The sequence below is a fragment of the Chiloscyllium plagiosum genome, chromosome 29 (assembly GCF_004010195.1).
Source record: "Chiloscyllium plagiosum isolate BGI_BamShark_2017 chromosome 29, ASM401019v2, whole genome shotgun sequence".
NCBI classification, from domain to species: Eukaryota; Metazoa; Chordata; class Chondrichthyes; order Orectolobiformes; family Hemiscylliidae; genus Chiloscyllium; species Chiloscyllium plagiosum.
Genome location: NC_057738.1, coordinates 25,012,848 through 25,034,555, shown reverse-complemented (window position 1 = coordinate 25,034,555; position 21,708 = coordinate 25,012,848). Strand labels below are relative to the sequence as shown.

The 21,708-nt window shown below is 40.6% G+C and overlaps 1 protein-coding gene across 1 annotated transcript in view; it reads left to right on the top strand.

The window, feature by feature from the left end:
• cep72 (centrosomal protein 72) overlaps positions 1-19,484 on the top strand; it is a 141,568-nt gene extending 122,084 nt beyond the window's left edge. The window contains exons 9-13 of the mRNA XM_043718946.1: positions 2,141-2,359; positions 3,604-3,809; positions 6,703-6,823; positions 7,320-7,431; positions 17,922-19,484. Of these exons, the coding sequence (XP_043574881.1) occupies positions 2,141-2,359; positions 3,604-3,809; positions 6,703-6,823; positions 7,320-7,431; positions 17,922-18,135 (872 nt within the window). The 3' untranslated portion in view covers positions 18,136-19,484. The remainder of the gene's footprint in view (positions 1-2,140; positions 2,360-3,603; positions 3,810-6,702; positions 6,824-7,319; positions 7,432-17,921) is intronic.
• Positions 19,485-21,708: the final 2,224 nt, after the last annotated feature.

Below are 21,708 nucleotides of genomic sequence, written 5' to 3'. Positions count from 1 at the left end.
CCTGATTGAATCTTATCCAGGTTACTGGCTTAAAACTTTTCAATCACGTTTTTGCAGCCTTTGCCCTTTTATAAAAAGACACAGATTCCAACGCATCTAGTTAGTTCCAAGGTATATCAGTAATCTTCTACTGCAGGGAAAAGCTAATTCAGAAATTAATTGTTATTTTAAAGCTTTCAGCATGAGGCATATTGTTCAAGTGCATGCTTAAAAACTATTATCCACTCTCTTGTTGGTATCCTACCTATGTCAAAGTGTAAATCCTGCATTTAAAGTTATAAAGTCATAGAGTACTACAGCACAGAGACAGGCCAATTGGCCCAAACTGATTCATGCTGACCAAAATGTCCATCCACACTCACCCCATTTCCCTGCACTTGGCCCATATTCTTCAAATGCTTTCCTATCGTCATGTATTTGTCCAAATACCTTTTAAGTGTTGTTAATGCATCCGTTTCAACTGGCAGCTTATTCCATATGCATACCACCCTCTGTGTAAAAGAGTTTCCCCTGTGGTTCCCTTTTATTCTTTCCCATCTTACCTTAAACTGATGCCCTTTAGTCCTTGATTCCCAACCCAGGGAAAAAGACTGAGTGCATTCTCTCTATCCAGGCCTCTCATGATCTTATACACTTCTATATGATCCCCCATGCTCTTAAAAGTAAAATCTCTCTCTCTCTCTTTCTAACTCAGTCCCTTGAGACCTGGCAACATTCTTATAAATTCCTTCTGCATTCTTTCCAATTTAATAACATCCTTCCTATAGCACAGTGACCAAAACTGAACACAACACTCCAAGTGTGGCCTCACCAATGTCCTGTACAATGGTAACATAACTTCCCAACTTCAATACTCAATGCCTTGACTGGTGAAAGCCAGTGTGCCAAAAGTTGTCTTCACTGCCCTGTCTGCCTGTTACTCTACTTTCAGAGAACACTGCACCTGAACTCCAAGGTCCTCTGTTCCATTATACGCCTTAGGGCCCTACCATTCACCATGAAACTCCTACCTTGATTTGACTTTCCAAAATACAACACCCCACACTTATCTATATTCAATTCCATTTGCCATTTCTCCGTCCACTTGCCCAGCTGAACAAGGTTCTGCTGCAACCTTGGGCAGCGCGGTGGCACAGTGGTTAGCACTGCTGCCTCACAGCTCCAGAGACCCGGGTTCAACTCCCGCCTCAGGCGACTGACTCTGTGGAGTTTGCACGTTCTCCCCGTGTCTGTGTGGGTTTCCTCCAGGTGCTCCGGTTTCCTCCCACAGTCCAAAGATGTGCAGGTCAGGTGAATTGGCCATGCTAAATTGCCCGTAGTGTTAGGTAAGGAGTAAATGTAGGGGTATGGGTGGGTTGCGCTTCGGCGGGTCGGTGTGGACTTGTTGGGCCAAAGGGCCTGTTTCCACACTGTAATGTAATCTAATCTAATCTAATTTCTGATAACCTTCCTCACTGTCCACGATACTGCCTATTTTAGTGTGATCTGCAGGCTTACTAATCAAGTCTTGTACATTCTCATCCAAATCATTGATAAGCATAACAAACAGCATTGAACCCAGCACCATCCCCTGAGACACTCCACCAGTCACAGCCCTCCAGTCTGACGAGCATCCTTCCACTATTACCCCCTGTGTCTGACCATCAAACCGATTGTGTATCCAATTTGCCAGCTCTCTCTAGATTCCATGTGATTAACCTTCCAGAGCAGCCTACCTTGTGAAACCTGATCATTTGAATGGACAAAATCATATGCTACCAGTAGACAGGATGCACTAAACATGGTAACCCACTACAGTGGCCTCGGATGCTGGTCTCCATCCAACACAGTGCAGTCTGTTGCCAACCCTAGCATGTCCAGCTTGCTCAAGTTTGTCCTATGTGAAAACTCTTCCTTAATGAGGGAGAAATATGTAAGCATTGTAAATCTGTCCTTTGAGGACAATACCGTACTTCCACAGTGTGGCAGTGATAACTGGCAATGGATTGACTTACAGTTTTCAGTAAATGCTTTGAAGATGATTTTCTTCCTTTAATAAAATCAGACTATTATTGCAAGGAATTGAACTTTATTTTGCCAGTTGGTAGATTGAGCAAATGCTGCAATGTATTTGACATCAGCTGATGTATTATTTTGTGGGGTTGTGAGAAAACAGTTAAAACTGAATTTTTCACTATTGTTTGGTTTATGATTTCCATTTTACAGACAGTTCAATCGATGTCCACTGACTTAGTGTCTGTAGAATGTGGAGGAGCTGCTGAAATTTTTTTTAATACAAATCTCATGGATAAGTTTCTAGATCTTGTTGACAGATATTGGAATGGATCTAAGTCTCTTCATTGTAATGAAACATTTCTGAGTGAGTATTTTGCAGTTTTCTTTCATAAATGTACCGATATTTCATAGGATGAATGTGTGTTAATTAATAAGACATTTGCTAGCCTATTTCTCCCAATTGCCTTCAGTGTCAGTTGTACTTCACTGATCAGCATACTCAACTCAACTCTTGGTCAGAGTATTTTGGGCTCCAGTTTCATTCCAGATATTTGAGCCTAGCCAGGTGCTTTAGTGCAGTACTTAAGGGAATGCTTTACTATCAGACGTGCCATCATTCAGATTAGATATCTGCCCTCAGTAGAATGGAAAAGATCTAATGGTACAATTTTGAAGAAGATCAGAGGAGGTCTTCCAAGTGTTTTGGCTAATATTTATTCCACAACTCAATCACAATGTTTCAAAGATTCTTCACTATCTGTGAAGCACACTGGCATGTGCAGAAGTCATGAATAGCTCTATATCAATGCAAATCCAACTTACCATTGATGTTTTTTGGAACAGAATCTTCAGGAGTATTGAATATAGTCCAGGAATGAAACTAATGTCTTTCTAATTTTTCACAGTGAGGGTAAATGAAAACTCTTCCTTATTGATGTAACGGGTTAAAAAGAATAAACAAACTATTTTATTGGTTTTCAGCTCTTTGATGAGTTTCGTTTTAGGCTTTGCATTGCCTTAGGAAACCCACCCAGTGACATTGATCACTAATTAATTATGAAGTGGCTTTGCCGTCATAGTTTTCATGTCAGTTACTAGATCTGCAGTTAAGAAGCAGTTGTTTGCACAATATTATGCAGTATCAGACTTCTTTGAGTCAGACATCAGGTTGGGATGAAATGTCAATCTACAAGATTCATTGTGAAACTATATTCTGATGCTCTATCATGTAGCATCATCAGAGCATTTGGAACGCCTTCTCCTCTTCTTTTTCCCTAATAATTTCTCATTTCTTTCTTACCTCCCCTATGCCTCAAAACATCTTAGAGTTATTTAATATTGCCCTCACAATCGAAATCAACAATCTGATTTCCCTTTTCCAATAGGATCATCTTTTTAGAATCATACTACTTCGAACACAAGTGCTTCTGATTTCCAGCAAGACATTTTACATGGAGGTTTTTAATTGTCCTGTTTGTTTGAAACTCTTTACTGTTATGTAGAATAAGCAGCGTAAATTGTACATTCACTTTGTGCTCCCTGCTGTATGAAAACAGAGTGCTAAAGTAGTATGTTTTGCTGTTGACATTCATTATATTGTTTAAATAGAACAAGCAAGAAAAATGATGTGTGGCATTCACGAGCAAGTGGCACTCGAAAACCAGCCAGAAGAAACCAAGAAGCTTCAGGAAGGAATAAACGATTTAAGAGCGAAAAATGAGACTTTGGAAAACTGCCTTTGTCAGCAGAAACAACAGTATACTGAAGAATTCCAAAAGTTATCTGTGCAACTCACTCAAGCTCAAAGAGACATGGTAGGAAGAGTTCAATCATTAATTCAACCTACACCTGTGAAAGACAGATTGCATAAAGAGGAATTGTTTCAACAGGACCTTCAGCAATGTAATTGTTAGAAATTGAGATTAATGTTTCAGGTTTTAGACCACACTTTTTTCTAACTATTGAATTTGATTTGCATTGAGTTGGTACATTTTGCAGAACATCACGAGATCAGACGGAAGCTATATAGCCTGTTGAGCTTGTTCTTCCAATTTATTAGTACATGGCTGATTTGTCACTTAAATCTATCTGCCCATCTTGGTTTGGTAACTGTTCATATCCTTGCATAATAAAACTCATTAATCTCAGTTTTTACTTAATTTCAACAATTTTTGGGGGGGGAAGAATGCTTCAAATTTCCACTATTCATTGTGTGAAGAGATACTTCATGTCAAACCCCCTCAGCAGCCGAGCTCTGATTTTAATGGTAAACACCCTTGCCCTGGAATCCTCCACAACAGGAAATAGTTTATCTCAATCAATTGCATTAATTTCATTAATCATCTTAAGCATGCCAATTGAATGAACCCTTACTTTTTTGTATTCAGGGCAATTTGAACTTTGTGTATAATACCTATCCTCAATGTAATCCCTTCAGTGCTTCACAAATGTAGCTGCATCAAAGATATTGATGATACTAACAGTTGAACAATTTAGAGTTTGATTCAGAGAAACCCAGCCTAAAAGAAAGTTGCACAAGAATGTCCAATTGGTGTCAGCATTAACCTTTTTGTGTTGCAAGCAATTATCTCTATAGCATAATTGCCAATAGTTCCAAGATTTATCTCTCGTGAGATATATCGAGGTCCAAAAAGACTTCTGAATTCGTGGCTGATAAAAGGAAATTCCTTGTAAATTAAGCATTGGGAAAACCAAAGCCATCATCTTTGGCCTTCACAAAAACTTTGCCTCATCAGTGATTCTGTACCTACCCCAAACTATTGCCTCAGCATAAACCAGACTGTTCACAATCTGGGAGCCAGTTGATCTTGAACTGAACTTGCAACCTTTTATTCTCAGTATCACAAACATTATGCGCAGACCCTATACAAGGTTCTCCAGTGTGTTAACAGTTCCAGGCAGGATACCTCAAATTGTTAAGTTCCCAAGTGGGGAATGATAAACTGGCTCCCCTTCTTTATTCACCCACCACCTCATTTTGTTGCAATAATGTTTATTTAAAAGCAGATCCCTTGTGGATATCTTTCTCCCAGACCTAAATGAGCTTATATTTTAAAAGGAGCCAATTTAACTAGGCTTTCTTGAGTTAACAAGGAGTGAGTTTATTATAACTAGCAGATAAAGTAAAACTCACCCAAGTCCCAGAGTACCATAGGGCTGCTGTCGCATCAGAAGGAGGCAACTGGTGATGGTTTAACATGAGGGTCACTAAACCTCAAGTGAAGGTCAAGAAGATGAGACCTTCATGTTGGCCTCAAGCAATGCAGCAATTGAACCAACACTCGGCATTGCAAACCAGCCGTCAGCCAACTGAACTAACCAACACTGCTCTCCCCATCCACCATTACTTTCCACCGCTGTCCTGATTGCTCTTCTGTGTTCCAACATCATCAAATTCACCCAGTCTACGTTCCAGGATACCCCACCGCACTCCAGAGCAAGATCTACCTTTCTGGGCCACATTTTCACAGGTCAGATTTGAAGGGTCATGAAGTATCCTGTCCCTGTGTATCTGGTCTAGAAGTGAAAATCTGAGACTAAGTCCTGGTCCCTTGTCGCCCTTGAACCCTCTGACTCCTATTGTGCTGTCCATCCACACATTGGTATTTAAAGTTCTCATACTTGTGTTTTAAGTTTTCCACAGTCTTAATACTCCATCCCTCACTAACCTTCAGTAGCCTGACAACCCTCCAGGAGCTCTGTATTCCTCCAGTTCTGGCCTGTCCTATATCTCCCAATAGGCAGAAGTGGGTACTGCAGATTAGAGTCAAGATTAGAGTGTTGCTGGAAAAGCACAGCATGAATGTGCTTCATCATTCCTGATGAAAGGCTTTTGCCTGAAATGTCGATTTTCCTGCTCCTTGGATGCTGCTGACCTGCGGTGCTTTTCCAGCACCACTCTAATCTTGATATATCTCCCAATCCCTTTGTTCCACTACTGGTGGTTGTTGCTTTCAGCTGACTGGATCATACGATCTGGAAATCTATCCTCAAATCTATTTTACTCTCCTACCTCCATTTTTGTAAAACCTATTTAATAAAGTTTTTAAGTCACCTTCTATTAACTCCTTCTTTGTCAATTTCCATCTGATTAAAATCCTATAAGGCATTTTGTGATGGTTTAGAATGCTAAAGGCGTTATATAATTGTAAACAAGTGTTGCAGTCTTACCAAGAACATCATGGCACAATGATAGCACTGTGTTCCTTGGAGCAGCTGATGCTATCTTTAGGAAGCTGGAACAAGTAAAAGGATGCCTGGGCATATGTAGAAAAACATTGGGGGTATTATTGGCAGAAGAAGTGTAACAATACATTTCTTGGAATGCTCAGATCTCTGAATGAGATTTTTTAAAAACTTAAGAGTGTAAAGAGTACACATCAAGACAACAAACAAAAAATAGGATTAACCTTGGTCGAAATATGATTGGACAGAACCATAGTTTAAGATTGGCAAATGTTTAAAACTTTTATGTGGTAGACTGAGCAGTGTGATGGTGTCATAAATGATGAATGTTCTGCCTCTTAAACTGCACTGTGTGAAACATGATCAGCAACTAACTACTGGTGAATACAATTTAATAAAATTCTGGAGAATTGTTGCAAAAGTAAATGTTTGTTGGTTGTTTTTTATCCATGTCACAAACTTTTTCATGTGTTCCAATTTGCTCTGGCTTTATTTTAATAGGAAATAATGAAGGATTGTTTAGGTCAAACTTTGGATGAGAAAAATCATTTGCAGAACCACCTGATAAAACTTGAACAAAAAGCACTTAATACATCCAGTTCTAAAAACCAACAAGTTGAAGGTGAGTTCTGTGTATGAACGTTTTGTGAATTCACTAAATTAGCATGCTTTGAGTGTGTAGACTTTGTGAAATACTTTGAAAGTGAACGCTTATTTTATGATTAAAAACTAACCAGTTTACAATCTGCACAGTGCCTAAACCTTGACCTTGCTGCACCAAAAGGTTAGGAAAGGAATTTAAATGTAACAAATATATTAACACAAGTTTGCAGGGATTAGTTAACTTTTTTCTGCTATGTAGAGAATTCAGGTGACCTCTAGTGGCTTTATCAGAGGTCTGTAACTAGCAGCAGAATCATTTGTGATAGTTAAATGTTCCTGATCTTTGTGCATTCTGGCTATTTCTGTGGTCAATCGATGAGACTCTTATTCTTGAGCCAGTCAGCTTTGAGCTGAAGTCCAGAACTTCCCATAATCCAGAGCTGCAGCAATGAAAGTGGCATGTTTGACATGAGGCATTAAAATGTAATGTATAATTTCTGTTTTTGTATATTTAGAGCTCCAGAACCACAACCAGAAGTTGCAATGTGAGATTGACAATCTGAAGCAGAAGGCCCAGTATTACACCAAAATCCAGGAACTGGTTGACAAGCTCCAGGAAAGCCACAGGTAATAGCAGGGCATTCATTTGCAAACACAATCCTGTTCATGTTCTAAAGGGTAGTGACCTTTTGCAAATCTTTTCCACAAGTGAGCATCAGATTGCATCCTTTACTCTGGGGAAATTTGCATAACAGGATGGTTCGCCTTTTGCGACATGATCTCTGCATTAACTTTCCCACTCTTTACTATGTCCATGACATCAGTGCATCATCCAATTTTCTCTTTCTCTTCAGCGACCAGTACTCCCCTCCCCTCCTTGAGGTGTGGAAGGAATCCTCTTAATGAGCATCTGCCTCAAGCCTTGGAGGGAGTTTAAATATTTTATCTCCTGTCTTTTATCCAGGAGCAAAATATGGTCTAATCTACTATATGGAGACAGGCAAGCATGTCGCAGAGGGATTTCATAGGTTATAGAGTCGTACAGGTATACAACATGGAGATAGGCCCTTCAGCCCAACTCCTCCATGCCAACCAGATTTCCTAAACTGAACTACTACTATTTGCCTATATTTGGCCCATGTTCCTCTAAATTTTTCCTATCCATGTACCTGTCCAAATGTCTTTTAAATGTTGTAATTATATCTGCTTCTACCCCTTCCTCTGGCAGCTCGTTCCATTTACCCGCCACCTATGTGGTAAAGTTGCCCCTCAGGTCCCTTTTAAATCTTGTCCCCTCTCACCTTAAACCTATGTCCTCTTGTTTTGGACTCCCATACCCTGGGGAAAAGACTTTGGCTATTCATCTCATCTGTGCCACTCATGATTTTATAAACCCCTACAAGATGACCCCTCAGCCTCATCCTGTTCAGGGGAAAGAAAGTCCCAGCCTATCCAGCCTCTCCTTATTATTCAAGCCTTCCAGTCTCAGTACCATCCTTGTAAATCTTTTTTTTCAAGCTTTCCAGTTTATTAACATCCTTCCTATAGCAGGGCGACCAGAATTGTAAGCAGTACTCCAAATGTGGCTGTACCAATGTCTTGTACAGCTGTAAAATGACATCCCAACTCCTGTATTCATTGCTGTGACCCACGAAGACAAGAGTGCCAAACACCTTCTTCACCAGCCTGTCTACCTGTGACGCTACTTTCCAGGAACTGTGTACCTACATCCCTAAGTCTCTCTGTTTGAGAGTACTCCCCAGAGGCCTACCATTAGTTACGTAAGTCCTGCCCTGGTTTGTCTTACCAAAATGCAACATCTTGCTTTTATCTGAAATGAACATCAGATCACTGACCCAGTTGATCAATATCCCACTGTTCTCTTCGTTAACTTTCTTCTCTGTCCACTATACCACCAATTTTGGTGTCATCTACAAACTTACTAACCAGGACCCGTGTATTCTCAACCAAATCATTTAGACAGATGACGAACAACAGTGGACCCAGCACTGATCTTTGCGGTACACTGCTGATTACAGGCTTCCAAACTGAGAAACCTTCTACCATAACCCTTTATCTTCTACTGTCAAGCCAATTATGTATCGATTGGCTATCTGTCCCTGGATCCCATGTGATTTGACCTTACTAACCAGTCTACCTTGTCGAATGCCTTGCAAAAGCCCATGTAGACAACATCTACTGCACTGCTGTCATCTATCTTCATTGCTACCTCTTCAACAAACAAATTTGAGAGAGATGATTTCCCGTTTTTCATTGGGCAGCATGGTGGCTCAGTGGTTAGCACTGCTGCCTCACAGAGCCAGGGACCCGGGTTCGATTCCAACCTCGGGCGACTGTACATCTCGGGGAGTTTGTACATCTCCTCATGTCTGCGTGGATTTCCTCCGGGTGCTTCAGTGTCCTTCCATAGTCCAAAGATGTTCAGGTGAGGTGAATTGGCCATGCTAAATTGCTCAGTGTTCAGGGATGTGTAGGTTTGGTGCATTAGTCAGGGGAAAAGGGTCTGGGTGGGTTACTCTTTGGATGGTTGATGTGGACTTGTTGGGTCAAATGGCTTGTTTCTACACTGTAAGGAATCTATGATTCTATGCGTGAAACCTTGCTGACTATTCCTAATCAGTCCTTTCCTTTCCAAATGCATGAAGATCCCGGTCTCTCAGAATCCCCTCCAACAACTTACCCACCATTGATGTTAGGCTCACCAGTCTGTAATTCCATGGTTTTTCCTTGCAGCCTTTCTTAAATAATGGCACATTAGTCATCTACCAGGCTTCCAGTGCCTCACCAGTGGCTTTTGATGATACAAATATGTCCACTAGGCCCCCCGCAATTTCTTCCCTAGTTTCCCACAATATCCTGGGATGAAGTTAAAAATCACACAACACCAGGTTATAGTCCAACAGGTTTAATTGGAAACACTAACTTTTGGAGCGCTGCTCCTTCGTCAGATGGTTGATCACCACCTGATGAAGGAGCGGCGCTCCGAAAGCTAGTATTTCCGATTAAATCTGTTGGACTATAATCTGGTGTTGTGTGATTTTTAACTTTGTACACCCCTGTCCAACACCGGCTCCTCCAAATCGTGTCCTGGGATACTATTTGATGAAGTCCAGGGATTTATCGGCCTTTGTGTTTTAAGATCTCCAGTATCACCTCTTCCTTATTATAAACTGTTTTCAAGATGTCATTATTTACTTCTCCCGTGTTCTCTAGCTTCCATTTCTTTCTCCATGGTAAATACTGATGAGAAATATTCATTTAGGATCTCCCCTATCTCCTGTGACTCCACACATAGACAAACTCATTGACCTTTGCGAGGCTATATTCTCTCCTTCATTACTCTTTTGCCCTTAGTCTGCTTGTAGAATCTCTTTGCAGTTTGCTTTACCTTGTCTGGGCAAAGCTATCTCATGTCCCCTTGGTGCCGTCCTGGTTTCCCTCTTACGTGTACTCCTACACCCTCTATACTCCTCAAAAGATTCAGTTGATCCCAGCTGCCAATACCTGATGAATGCTTCCTTGTTTTTCTTGACTAGAGTCTCAATGTTTCTAGTCATTCAGTGTTCCCTATTCCTGCAAAACTTGCTCTTCACACTAACAGGAACATGCTGGTCCTGAACACTCATCATCTCATTTTTAAAAACCTCACACTTATCAGATGCGCCTTCCCCAATCAATTTTGAAAGTTCCTAAATTATACCATCATATTGTCCTTGCCCCAGTTTATAGGTTTAACTTGTGGACCAGACCTGTCCTTTTCCATAGCTATTTTGAAACCAATAGAATTATGGTCACTGGTCCCAGAGTGTTCTCCCACTAACGCCTCAGTTCCTTGCCCTGCCTTATTTCCCAAGAGAAGGCCAAGTTATGCCCCTTCTGTAGTAGAATCATCCACATATTTTTCCTGAAAACATTTAACAAATTCCACCCATCCAAGCCTTTAACACTATGACAATCCTAGTCTATATTTGAAAAGTTAAAATCCCTTACTATTACAACCCTATTATTCTCCTTATATGTTTGCTCCTCAATTTCCCACTGACTATTGAGAGCCTACAGTATACTCCATCAAAGTGATCACCTGCTTCTTATTTCTCAATATCCCCCCCATATAGCCTGATTGGATGATCCCCAGGAATATTCTTTCTTAGTCGTGCTGTTATGTTTTCCCTTATCAGAAACACCGCTCGCCTCCTCTCTTGCCGCCCCTTCAATTCTTCCGATGGCACCTGTACCCTGGAACATTCAACTGCCAGTCCTGTATCTCCTTCAGCCATGTTTCTGTAATAGCTATAATATCCCAGTCCCATATACCCATCCATGCCTTAAGTTCATCTGCCTTACCTACCAGGTCATTCATTGGTTTTCCCTCGTTTCCTGTTGTGCTTTTGCCTGCCTTGTCTATTTTGTTTGCTCTCTTTTGCTGCTGTACCAGCCTCAACCTTCTGTTTTGTCTCACAACTGTTTAGGGTCCCAACCCCATGCCTGACTAATTTAAACCCTCCTACGTGATCCGTTGCTTTTTGTCATTTACATTAATGATTTGGATGTGAACATAGAGTCATAGAGATGTACAGCATGGAAACAGACCCTTCGGTCCAACCCGTCCACGCCGACCAGATATCCCAACCCAATCTAGTCCCACCTGCCAGCACCCAGCCCATATCCCTCCAAACCCTTCCTATTCATATACCCATCCAAATGCCTCTTAAATGTTGCAGTTGTACCAGCCTCCACCACATCCTCTGGCAGCTCATTCCATTTACGCACCACCCTCTGCGTGAAAAAGTTGCCCCTTAGGTCTCTTTTATATCTTTCCCCTCTCACCATAAACCTATGCCCTCTAGTTCTGGACTCCCTGACCCCTGGGAAAAGACTTTGCCTATTTATCCTATCCATGCCCCTCATAATTTTGTAAACCTCTATAAGGTCACCCCTCAGCCTCCAGACTCCAGGGAAAACAGCCCCAGCCTGTTCAGCCTCTCCATGTAGCTCAGATCCTCCAACCTTGGCAACATCCTTGTAAATCTTTTCGGAACCCTTTCAAGTTTCAGTGGCATTGCCATTGCTAAATACCCTAAGGTAACATTCTCGAGGTTACCATTCACTAGAAATTGAACTGAACTAGCCATATAAATACAGTGGCCAGAAAAGTAGGTCAGAGGCTGGGAATCCTGCATTAAGTAACTCAAGACCTGATTCCCCAAAGCCTGTCCACAATCTATAAAGCAGAACTTAGGACTGCGATCAAATGCTCTGCACTTGCCTGGATAAGTGCCACTCTAACAACATTCAAGACGATTTACACTAACCAGGAGAAAGAAGGCCATTTGATTGGCACCACATGCACAAATATTTACTTACTCCAATGCCAATGCACAGTAGCAGCAGTGTATACCATCTACAAGATGCACTGCAGCAATTCACAAAGGATCTTTGGAGTGTACCGTTCAAAGCCATTCCTTAGGGCAGCAGCTACCTGGGAACATCACCATCTGAAAGTTCCCTTCCAGCCACTCGCTATCCTGACTTGGAAGCATTTTGCAACTCCTTCAGTCTTGCTGATTCAAACTCCTGAAGCTCACTATCTATCAGCACGATGGGTGTGCCTACTCTAAATGACTGCAACAATTCAAGAAAACATCTCATCGCCATCTTCTCAAGAGCAATGGGAAAAAAAATGCTGGCCCAGCCAACGAAACCCATATAGCATGAGTAATTTTTAAAATATATCACAAGAATCCCAATGTGAAGAGAAAACAACATGTATATGTTATGAGTGGAGGGGGTTGTTTGCTTGCCAAATGGATTCTGGTAGAGTTGTTGCCATGGAGAATGTGCCAATTAACTGGTGACTAACCATTAATTGCCAAAGGTGTTTAAATTTTAACCTGGCAAGCTGACTATGATTGGTCAAGGCATTGCTCTAAGGCTAGTCTGGGGGGAGGGGGATTGCAAATGGAATCCTGGTGGGAAATAAATTTGACCATGGGGTGGGGAGGCTCCTTAGGTAGGCATAGAGTGTTTGGTTGAGGAGACGATCCCCTCCCCCCAAAAATCATCACTAGCCCACTGAGGAGGACTCCAGGTTGGATATTTGGCTTGGGCTTCTGCTGCCTTTGGCTAAATCCAATGGTGAAGGCATCAGTTAGTTTCTAATGGCATAATGTGGACCAAAGGCATGAGACATGTCCTGCCACTAGTAAAATTAAAACAGGCAGATACCCATTAGGTTTTATGTGTCCTTCAAAATCTTTCAAGTTATAAGGAGAGGTTGAACAAACTTGGATGTTTTCGCTAATGCTTAGAAGGTTGAGGGGTGACCTAATAGTAGGATATAAAATGATGAAAGGCATAAAGAGGGTGGATAGTTGGGCTCATTCTCCCAGGGTGGAAATACCAAATACTAGGGGGCATAGGTTTAAGGTGATAGGGGAAAAGTTTAAACAAGATGTGCAAGGAAAATTTTTTTTTCCACAGGTGCCTGGAATGTGCTGCTGGTTGAGGTGATATCGGCTTCTATGTTTAAAAGGAATTGAGACACATGAACAGACAGGGAATAGAGGCATACGGACCATGTGGAAGCAGATGGGATTAGTTTAGAATGGCATCATGGTCAGCATAGAAGTGGTGGGCTGAAGAGCCTGTTCCTGTGTTGTACTGTTCTAGCGGTGTAGTTGACTCTGTACTGCCTCTGAGAAGGCATTGAGAGAAATCGGTTCAGGGCCAATTTGGGACAGATAACAAATGCTGGCTTTTCTAGCGATACCCATGTCCTGTACAAGATAACAAGAATAAAGAAAATAAAATCTTAACCAGGAGAATAGACTAGCAATCTAATTCAGCCAACTGCTTTGCTCTGACCTCAGATAAGCCTTCTAGACAATTATAGGCACCAGTCTGTATCCTACCAATCTGTAAGACGTGACGTTAATACTGAATCTCCCACAACATTTTGCTTCGTACTGTGTCATTCATAGTACATTATTGACAAAGGTAATTTTGATATTAAAATAGATAAGTGCCTGGCTTTTGTATAATGAATGCATTTTTCAGATTATTCTGTAATCTTCTCCCATTTTCATCTTTTATTGCCTTTTTCTAACTTGGTACCATCTGAAACTGTGCCTCTCTCCTCCTATTCCCTCTCTCCTCCTATTCCCTCTCTCCTCGTATTCCCTCTCTCCTCGTATTCCCTGTCTCCTCGTATTCCCTGTCTCCTATTCTTTCCCTCCACCCCGACTCCTTTTCCAAGGAATAGCAGGGTAAGTAGTGATGGTGAAGACTCAAAAATTCATCTCCAACCTCCTCGGGTGACCGCAACCAGTTCAGAAGACTACATTGATTAAGCGTAAATTAATCTTTGAATCATGTTTGTTCTCACCGGCCCAGCATAGAACCACTTCAGTTCCCTTTTGAGACACAGAGGGTACTGTCGCCAACAATACAAGCTGTTCACGAAATCTAGAGGTTCACTACTCTCTGGGCAAAGTAGAACATGTCTACCATCTAACTTATTCCTGCTCTTGTCAATCATGGAGCAATTGGAATCACTTTATCTTTGAATTACAAGATTGTGGACTTGAGTCCTCCTCCAGGCTTGAACACAAATATTTAAGCTGATAGTCCTGTGCAATACTGAAGGAGTACTGCATTATCGGAGGTACTATTTTCAGATGAGATGTTAAACTATAGTTCCATCTACTTTCTCAGGTAAAAGATCTCAATATTTTGGAGAAGAGCATGGATCTTATCACTAGTGTCCTAGCCAATATATATCTATCAACCAATATTACAAAAACAGATGATCTGGACATTATCATATTGTGATTTGTGACAGCTTGTTTTCAGAAATTTGCTGCACAGTTTCAATTGCAACACAACAGTGACTACACTTCAAAAATATTCTTTGTAGAGAATGTTGGAGCATGCTAAAGTCATGAAAAGCATTGTAGAAACAAACCGTTTCCTTCATCTGTATTTTACCAATGTGCCTGTTGGTCCTCCCTCCTCTGCCAAACTGACATTATCTATTCATAACCCTTTTGATATTTTATATTCCTCTCTCCAAACCCCTCTAAATCTGCTCTTTTTGGTCGTCTTAAATCTTGGTTAATTTTCAGGCACTCAGCCAGGAATTAATAGTAATAAGTGCAAACTTTGAACAAAGCATATGTTGCCAAGGTAAATATAATAATTCTCCAATCATTGCCCTGTGCTGAATTTAAAAGTACAGTTCTCGAAATAGTTAACCTTGCCTTAACCAAGCAGAAAGAAAGTGAAACCTTGAGTAAAAGGAGTCACACAAGTGTGATCTATGTCTCCATTTAAACTGTGTTTTCTGGGAAATCCCATTGCACTTTCAAAGAAGATAAAGGGAGTTCTCCCCAGTGTCCCTGGCGAACATTTGTCCCATAATCAAGTGCTACCTGTTTCAGAGGTGTGTAATAACATTTCCGAACAGATTGATCAGAAAAATAGAGAAGCAGGGGAGTTGACGTTTCTGGTCTGAACCTTTCATCAGGACTGATGAAAGGTCCAGAACTGAAGCATCGATGCTGCTTGACGAGCTGTGCTTTTTCCAGCTCCACATTTTATCAATTCTGACTTTCCAGCATCTGCGGTCCTCACTACCTCCAAGCTTGAAACCCAGATCTCCTGGCTCAGAGGTAAGGACACTATCACTGTACCGCAAGAGCACTTCTCAATCCAACTCTTTTTGTGTTTTCTAACCAACCTGTTCAGATGTCATTACATACCTCTGGAGCAAGTAGGACTTGAACCTGGGCCTCCCAGACCAGTGATAGGGTCACTACCACTGTACCACATAAGCCCTTCTTAGCCCAACTCTTAAATAGACCATCTAATTATTATCAGATGTTTACAAACTCATACACAGATTAGCTGCTGTGTTTACTATGTTATAGCAGTGGCAACTACAAAAACATAGCTCATTGGCTGTGAAGTGGTTTGAACATTTTAAGGTTGTTAAAAGTGCATTGTAAATGCAAACCTTTCTCTTTGTTCCAAGACCTTTACTCACAATTGGCTACTCAATGAGCAGTGATAATTGCACACATATCTGCTCCACAAAAGATGATATCACCTAAATGGATTATTTCATCTATCAAAAAATCGCTTGAAGGAATACAGTTGGGATCGATGTGAATAAACAGTCAGTGATCTGGTGCATATACTACAACTATAATGGTGGTAATTGTATTGAGTTTTTGATTGTATGAATGTTATAAAGGTTACTTGACCCCTCCATTAGTGTAGAATCTATAAGTACAAATTAGAAAGAGAAGCTCCTTCCAAAAATCAACAAGATCTAGCACAATGCTTCCAAGGCCCTGCACCCTTCCCCCACCAAACCATATCCCATATATCCTTTTCGCTCCAACTCAAGACATCATCTACCTACTTCCTCCCACCACACTTGCGCTGATGTCCACTCCAAAGTTCCTTCCCTGGTAGCACATGTTACAGTACCTTCCACATCACCACCTCCCTCCTAATGCTAGCAACCACTTGCAAAATACAGGTCGCTCTGCTATAACATGCATTTCATTAATGCGAATTTGCTGTAATGCGATTGATGAATTGGGGACACTGTTCCTAAAGCACGATTTTTCTATAACGTGGGGTTGTGCAAGAATGCAATCATCATGTTATGGAAGAGTTACCTGCATTTTGACTCCTGTCTTTAACCAATCCAGATGCAAAAGTACCTGTGCAACAGCAAAGAGTCAGGATATTGGGAGGGATGTAGATGGAGGAGGAAACTGAGAATACAGTTCAGAAAGAATGAATTGCTGAGTCAGCGAGTGAGAGATAAAGAAGAAAAAATGGAAAACAAGCAGAAAGAAATAGAAAAGCAATGAAGGGAAGGAAGGCTAGAAACAAGATTAAAAATATATACTTTACTGCGCTGAAATTGACTAGTATATTGCATAAACAGAAATGTAATTTCTCTCACAGCAGTCCCTCGGTGCCAGGGACCCAGGTTCAATTCTAGCCTCAGGCGACTGTTTGTGTGGAGTTTGCACATTCTCCCCAACTTTGCATGGGTGTCCTCCGAGTGGTCCAGTTTCCTCCCACAGTTCAAAGATGTGCAGGTTAGGTGGATTGGCCGTGCTAAATTGCCCATAGTGTCCAAGAATGTGCAGGCTAGCTGGGTTAGCTATCTGAAATGCAGGGTTACAAGGATAGGGTATGGGAATGGGTCTGGGTGGGATGCTGTTCAGTGGGCTGAATGGTCTGTTTCTACGCAGTACGGATTCTATTCTATGTAAATGGATGGGGAAACTCAGCAGATCTGGCAGCATCTGTTTAAGGGGAAGTAGAGTTAATGTTTTGAGGCCAGTGACCTTTCAGCAGAACTACATTCACAGAAATTTGTTTTATTTTAGTATATTACGTCATTTATGTTTATCCTAAATGCTGAAGAACATTACTCAGTACAAGTAATGAAGTAAATTGCATCCATGTAAGCTAATGGTAAATGTGTAAATTGCATTGAATGAACATTGAAGGCCTCATCAGCAATATAGTTAATCAGATTGGGTAGAATAAGGTATAACAAGGCTTGTATAGAACAAGGTGCACTGCACTATTATCTATAATGTGAGGAAAAAGTCAAGAGACTTGGTAAAATTGTGTACATGATCTTGCATTGCTAGGAATTCACTGGTATCAAGATTGCATAGATGTGGGTTGTACAGCGTTATAAAAAATCTGTTATTGTTTAGCTGTCTCCCAGCAACCTTTCATAATATTAGTACACAGTCACACTGTAAATGGTACTGTGAAATAGTGTCCTACACATTCTTTGTTTTAATCTGCCACAGCCAACTTTTCAGTTCGAGTTTTTTTGAGTCATGAATTCTGCTTAATAATTGTGGATGTGTTGTGTTTAGTACCTTGGCGTTGATCATTAGCCCAATTTTTTTTGAAAATTGATAACTAATATGAATATGTATGTTAAAATAATGCTACACTATGGTATTTGCAACCCTCAGACTACTGATTGCAGACATATGATTTTTTTAAAAATTCAAGTAAAGCCAAGGCATCAATTGCTGTCTTAATTGCAGGGTGCTGGTTTGCACAAACGAACACTTGTTGACGGAGCTGAATGAAGCACGATCGAGACACAAAGCAGAAGTGGGCCAATTGCATTGGAGCTACATTCAACTCAAAAGAACCATGGAGCCATCTCCCTGCAGTGTGACTGCTTCAACATCTGACTGCATGTCTTTGGGCAGAGAGATTAAAAGCCACATGGAATTAGAGCATCAAAAACGCTGAAGGAAATTCCCCAGAAAAACTGAAATGTCTTACAAGATGCAAATAACAAAAAGCCTGTGTGATTTCATGCTGTTTATTGAAAGCACCACTCTTTCTATCAATACAAGACCTACTGATGTCAAAATACTGACGTACTGTGTCAAAATTGTCTGCTGTCTATGTACAAGCGATAGTAATTTAACAATAACTAATTTAATATCATTTTGGTCTGGTTCAGAATTTTGCAATGTCTCATTATTTTGCTAGTTGTCTCCTCCACTTGGCTCCAAATGCCCTGAAGGTTGAAAGTAGTCCTCCAGAAACCAGTTACATGTTTGATTGCTTAAAATTTATTTTTACTTGTCTCTCCCTGAATAAGCAAGTGTGGAACCTCTCAGTCTGGGCTTCTAATGGTTCACTAAACAAACAAATGCTTTGAAATCATGCCATGTAACTTTCTCTGTATTTGGTTTCCCTCTATATGCGATCCTGCTTTGCTTTCATTCTATGCAGCCTGCACACTTGAATCTGGAGTTAGGAGATTAACCTATGGCATAGCTTAAAACCCTTGTTTGAAGAAATTTCTGCTTTTATGAAGGTCACTGAACATTTTAAAAATAGATCAGCATTAAGAATTTACTACTAATGTTGCAGAATATGAAAGAACAATTCTGTCGAATTGCAAGACAAATATTTATATTTTACAATTATTTCAATGTGCATGTGAGTATTCACATGGGTTAAAATAGGTTGTTAGTTTGCAGAAATGAGCTGAAAGCTTCTTCCTAAATTCTTATTCAAATAAAAATTCCACTGTTTTATTCAATTATGCATCTGTGTAGAGAGAGGCATTTTTAAGAGAAGTGTGGAAGCATAAAGATTTGTGTTAATATTAACGGGCGGGTGGAACAGGCAGTTTGAGAATTTTTTGACGTGCATTCTAACTATAAAACAGAAGCTACTATTCTTGTATCTTTGAAATGTAAACTAATTTACTTAATATTTTCATTTCTTCTTCCATGGATCATCCACAGCCAATGACAGATGCCTTCACCTCTGGTTTCCACACTTTTGTCAGAACCACGCAAAACATAACCACTGTAGTTAAACAAATTCCCTTTCTATAGCAACATCCTAGCTAACTCAGTTAATCTTCCTATGAGCAATCCTACTACTCTTATAATACTCCTGCAGCAGTTTCTAGCGAACACATTGCCTTCCTAAAGGAGTTCTGTAGCCAACTCTCATTACTCTTCTCCTCGACTCCGATGTATTTACAGTAGGAGTTTCTAATTAACTCTTTGTTCTGCCTTTCTCCGTTGACTGCTCCACTGTTTAATAGTGAGACTGCTTATCTCGCAACCAGTACTGAATGAACACAAATTTTCTCTAATTTATTATTTGGAAGACTGAAGCCGTTGCTTTAGGTTCCCCATCCAAATTCTGTTCTTCATCTATGAAACCCATCGTTCTCCCTGGAAAATATAAGTTTAAGCCATTCTGATCCCAACCTTGGTGTCACATTTGTCCCAGAGATGAGCTTCTGAAGATACATTTACACTGTTACTAAAACTGCTTATTTCCACCTCCGTAACATAGGTCAATGATCCCTGTCTCAGTTCATCTGCAACTAAAACCCTCATTTGTGCTATTATTACCTCTAGACTTGGTTATTCCAACACGTCCTGGCAGGTAGCCTGCATCTACCCTATGTAAGCACAAAGTCATCCAAAAATCTGCTGTTCTTGACAACCCTCACCAAGCCCCATTCACCTGTCACCCCTGTGGTTGCTACTTATCAATTGGATCCTGCTTAAGCAATGTTTTGCTGTTAAAATTCTGAACTTTGTTTTAAATCCTGCAGAATCTCATTGCTCGTATTCTGTAGCCTCCTCCAGTCCCACAACTCTTTGCAATGTCTATGCTAATTGATTCTGGCTTCTTGAGCATCCTTGATGTTAATTGCTCCACAGTTGGATGCAGTGCCTTCAGTTGTCTCAGCCCCAAGCCCTGGAATTCCCTCCTTACATCTTTTTTGCCTTTCTAATCCCATTCCTCCTTTAAAATGCTTCTTAAAACCCACCTCTTAGAACAAGCTTTTGAACATCTATTCCCAATATTTTATGTGGCCGAGTTTATAACACTCTTGTGAAGTTACTTGAGATGTTTTGTTACATTTAAGGCCATTCCTCCTTTAAAAGGTTTTTTAAACCCACCTCTTAGAACAAGCTTTGGAACATCTATTCCCAATATTTTATGTGGCCGAGTTTATAACACTCTTGTGAAGTTACTTGAGATGTTTTGTTACATTTAAGGCACTTTATATGTTATTCTTGTAGGAAATTCTAACTAATTCATCGCCTTTTAAAATTTTCTAATTCACTCTCAGCACCTTTCCCCATGAGCCACTAGCTAACTTTCAACATTCCTATTAAAGCTTATGGCTAAATGTCATCACCATGACAGAAAGCCCAAAGGTCAGGGGACAATTAAGGAATAGAACTGTCAGCCCACAAATTGTGTTCGGCTGACACTGCTGCTTTATTTCCTTCCTTTCTGCAAGCAAATAAGCTGATTGATGTGTGGGAGATCGTAGGAGTGATAGCAAAGAATGATGTGCCACAGCTGTCGTTTGTTGCCATGGTTTATGCACATCAAATTCCATCTCTGTAATTACTGTAGATTGTGTGGACAGAGAACATGGACTGCTTAATAGATAGTGAGGAACTAAGAACTGGTCTCATGTTTTTATCCAATTCGTAATGACTAATTACAGTGTGCCTTCAATAGAAGTCAGTGCACTTACTAAATTCAGATCTGGGTTGGATGTAGAGTACAGGGAGGAATGCAGTACAAGTTTGCAAGAAAAAGAAATCCCTGGTCAGCAAGTTAAAAATCACACCATTGCCATGCATGTATTTTTCCCAACAAAGTATCTGTCGAACCACCTCCACTCACTTCCATCCCAGCCTCTCTGCTTTTCATTTGATGACACATAACATTTCTAGCGAAAACCAGCCCTTATTCTGAAACTTTTCTCTGCTTAGTTGAGTCCAGCACTCAACTACCCAATGGTATTTAAAAGGAATACCATAAAACAACTCCCAAAATACAAACTAGTTGTTGTTATTCTCATGTAAGTGTCGTCCCAAAGTGAAACATATTAATTTGTATATATCATTGTGGAAAATTTTCTGAGTCGGTACATATGTTGGGGTGAGTGACAATAATCTAGTTATTGCGGAAGAGTGTGTTTAAAACTATGTCATGTCGTTTGGATCCTGATCTAATGTTACAGATAAACCATATTTGTCTTCTACTTGTCCCGGGTGTTACATGTCAAGTTCTGGATTAGATACAATTTTGGTAAATTGAGAAACGGCTCAATATTTTTTCAACAAATTTCCACCTGGCCTAAGGACTTTGGAAGTAGCTGCTTTATATTTGTTTATTTAATGAATGTTTCTATTGATTAATTTGTCATCAGTGCGGCATGGTGGCTCAGTGGTTCGCACTGCTGCCTCACAGCGCCAGAGACCCGGGTTCAATTCTAGCCTCAGGCAACTGTCCGTGTGGAGTTTGCACATTCTCCCC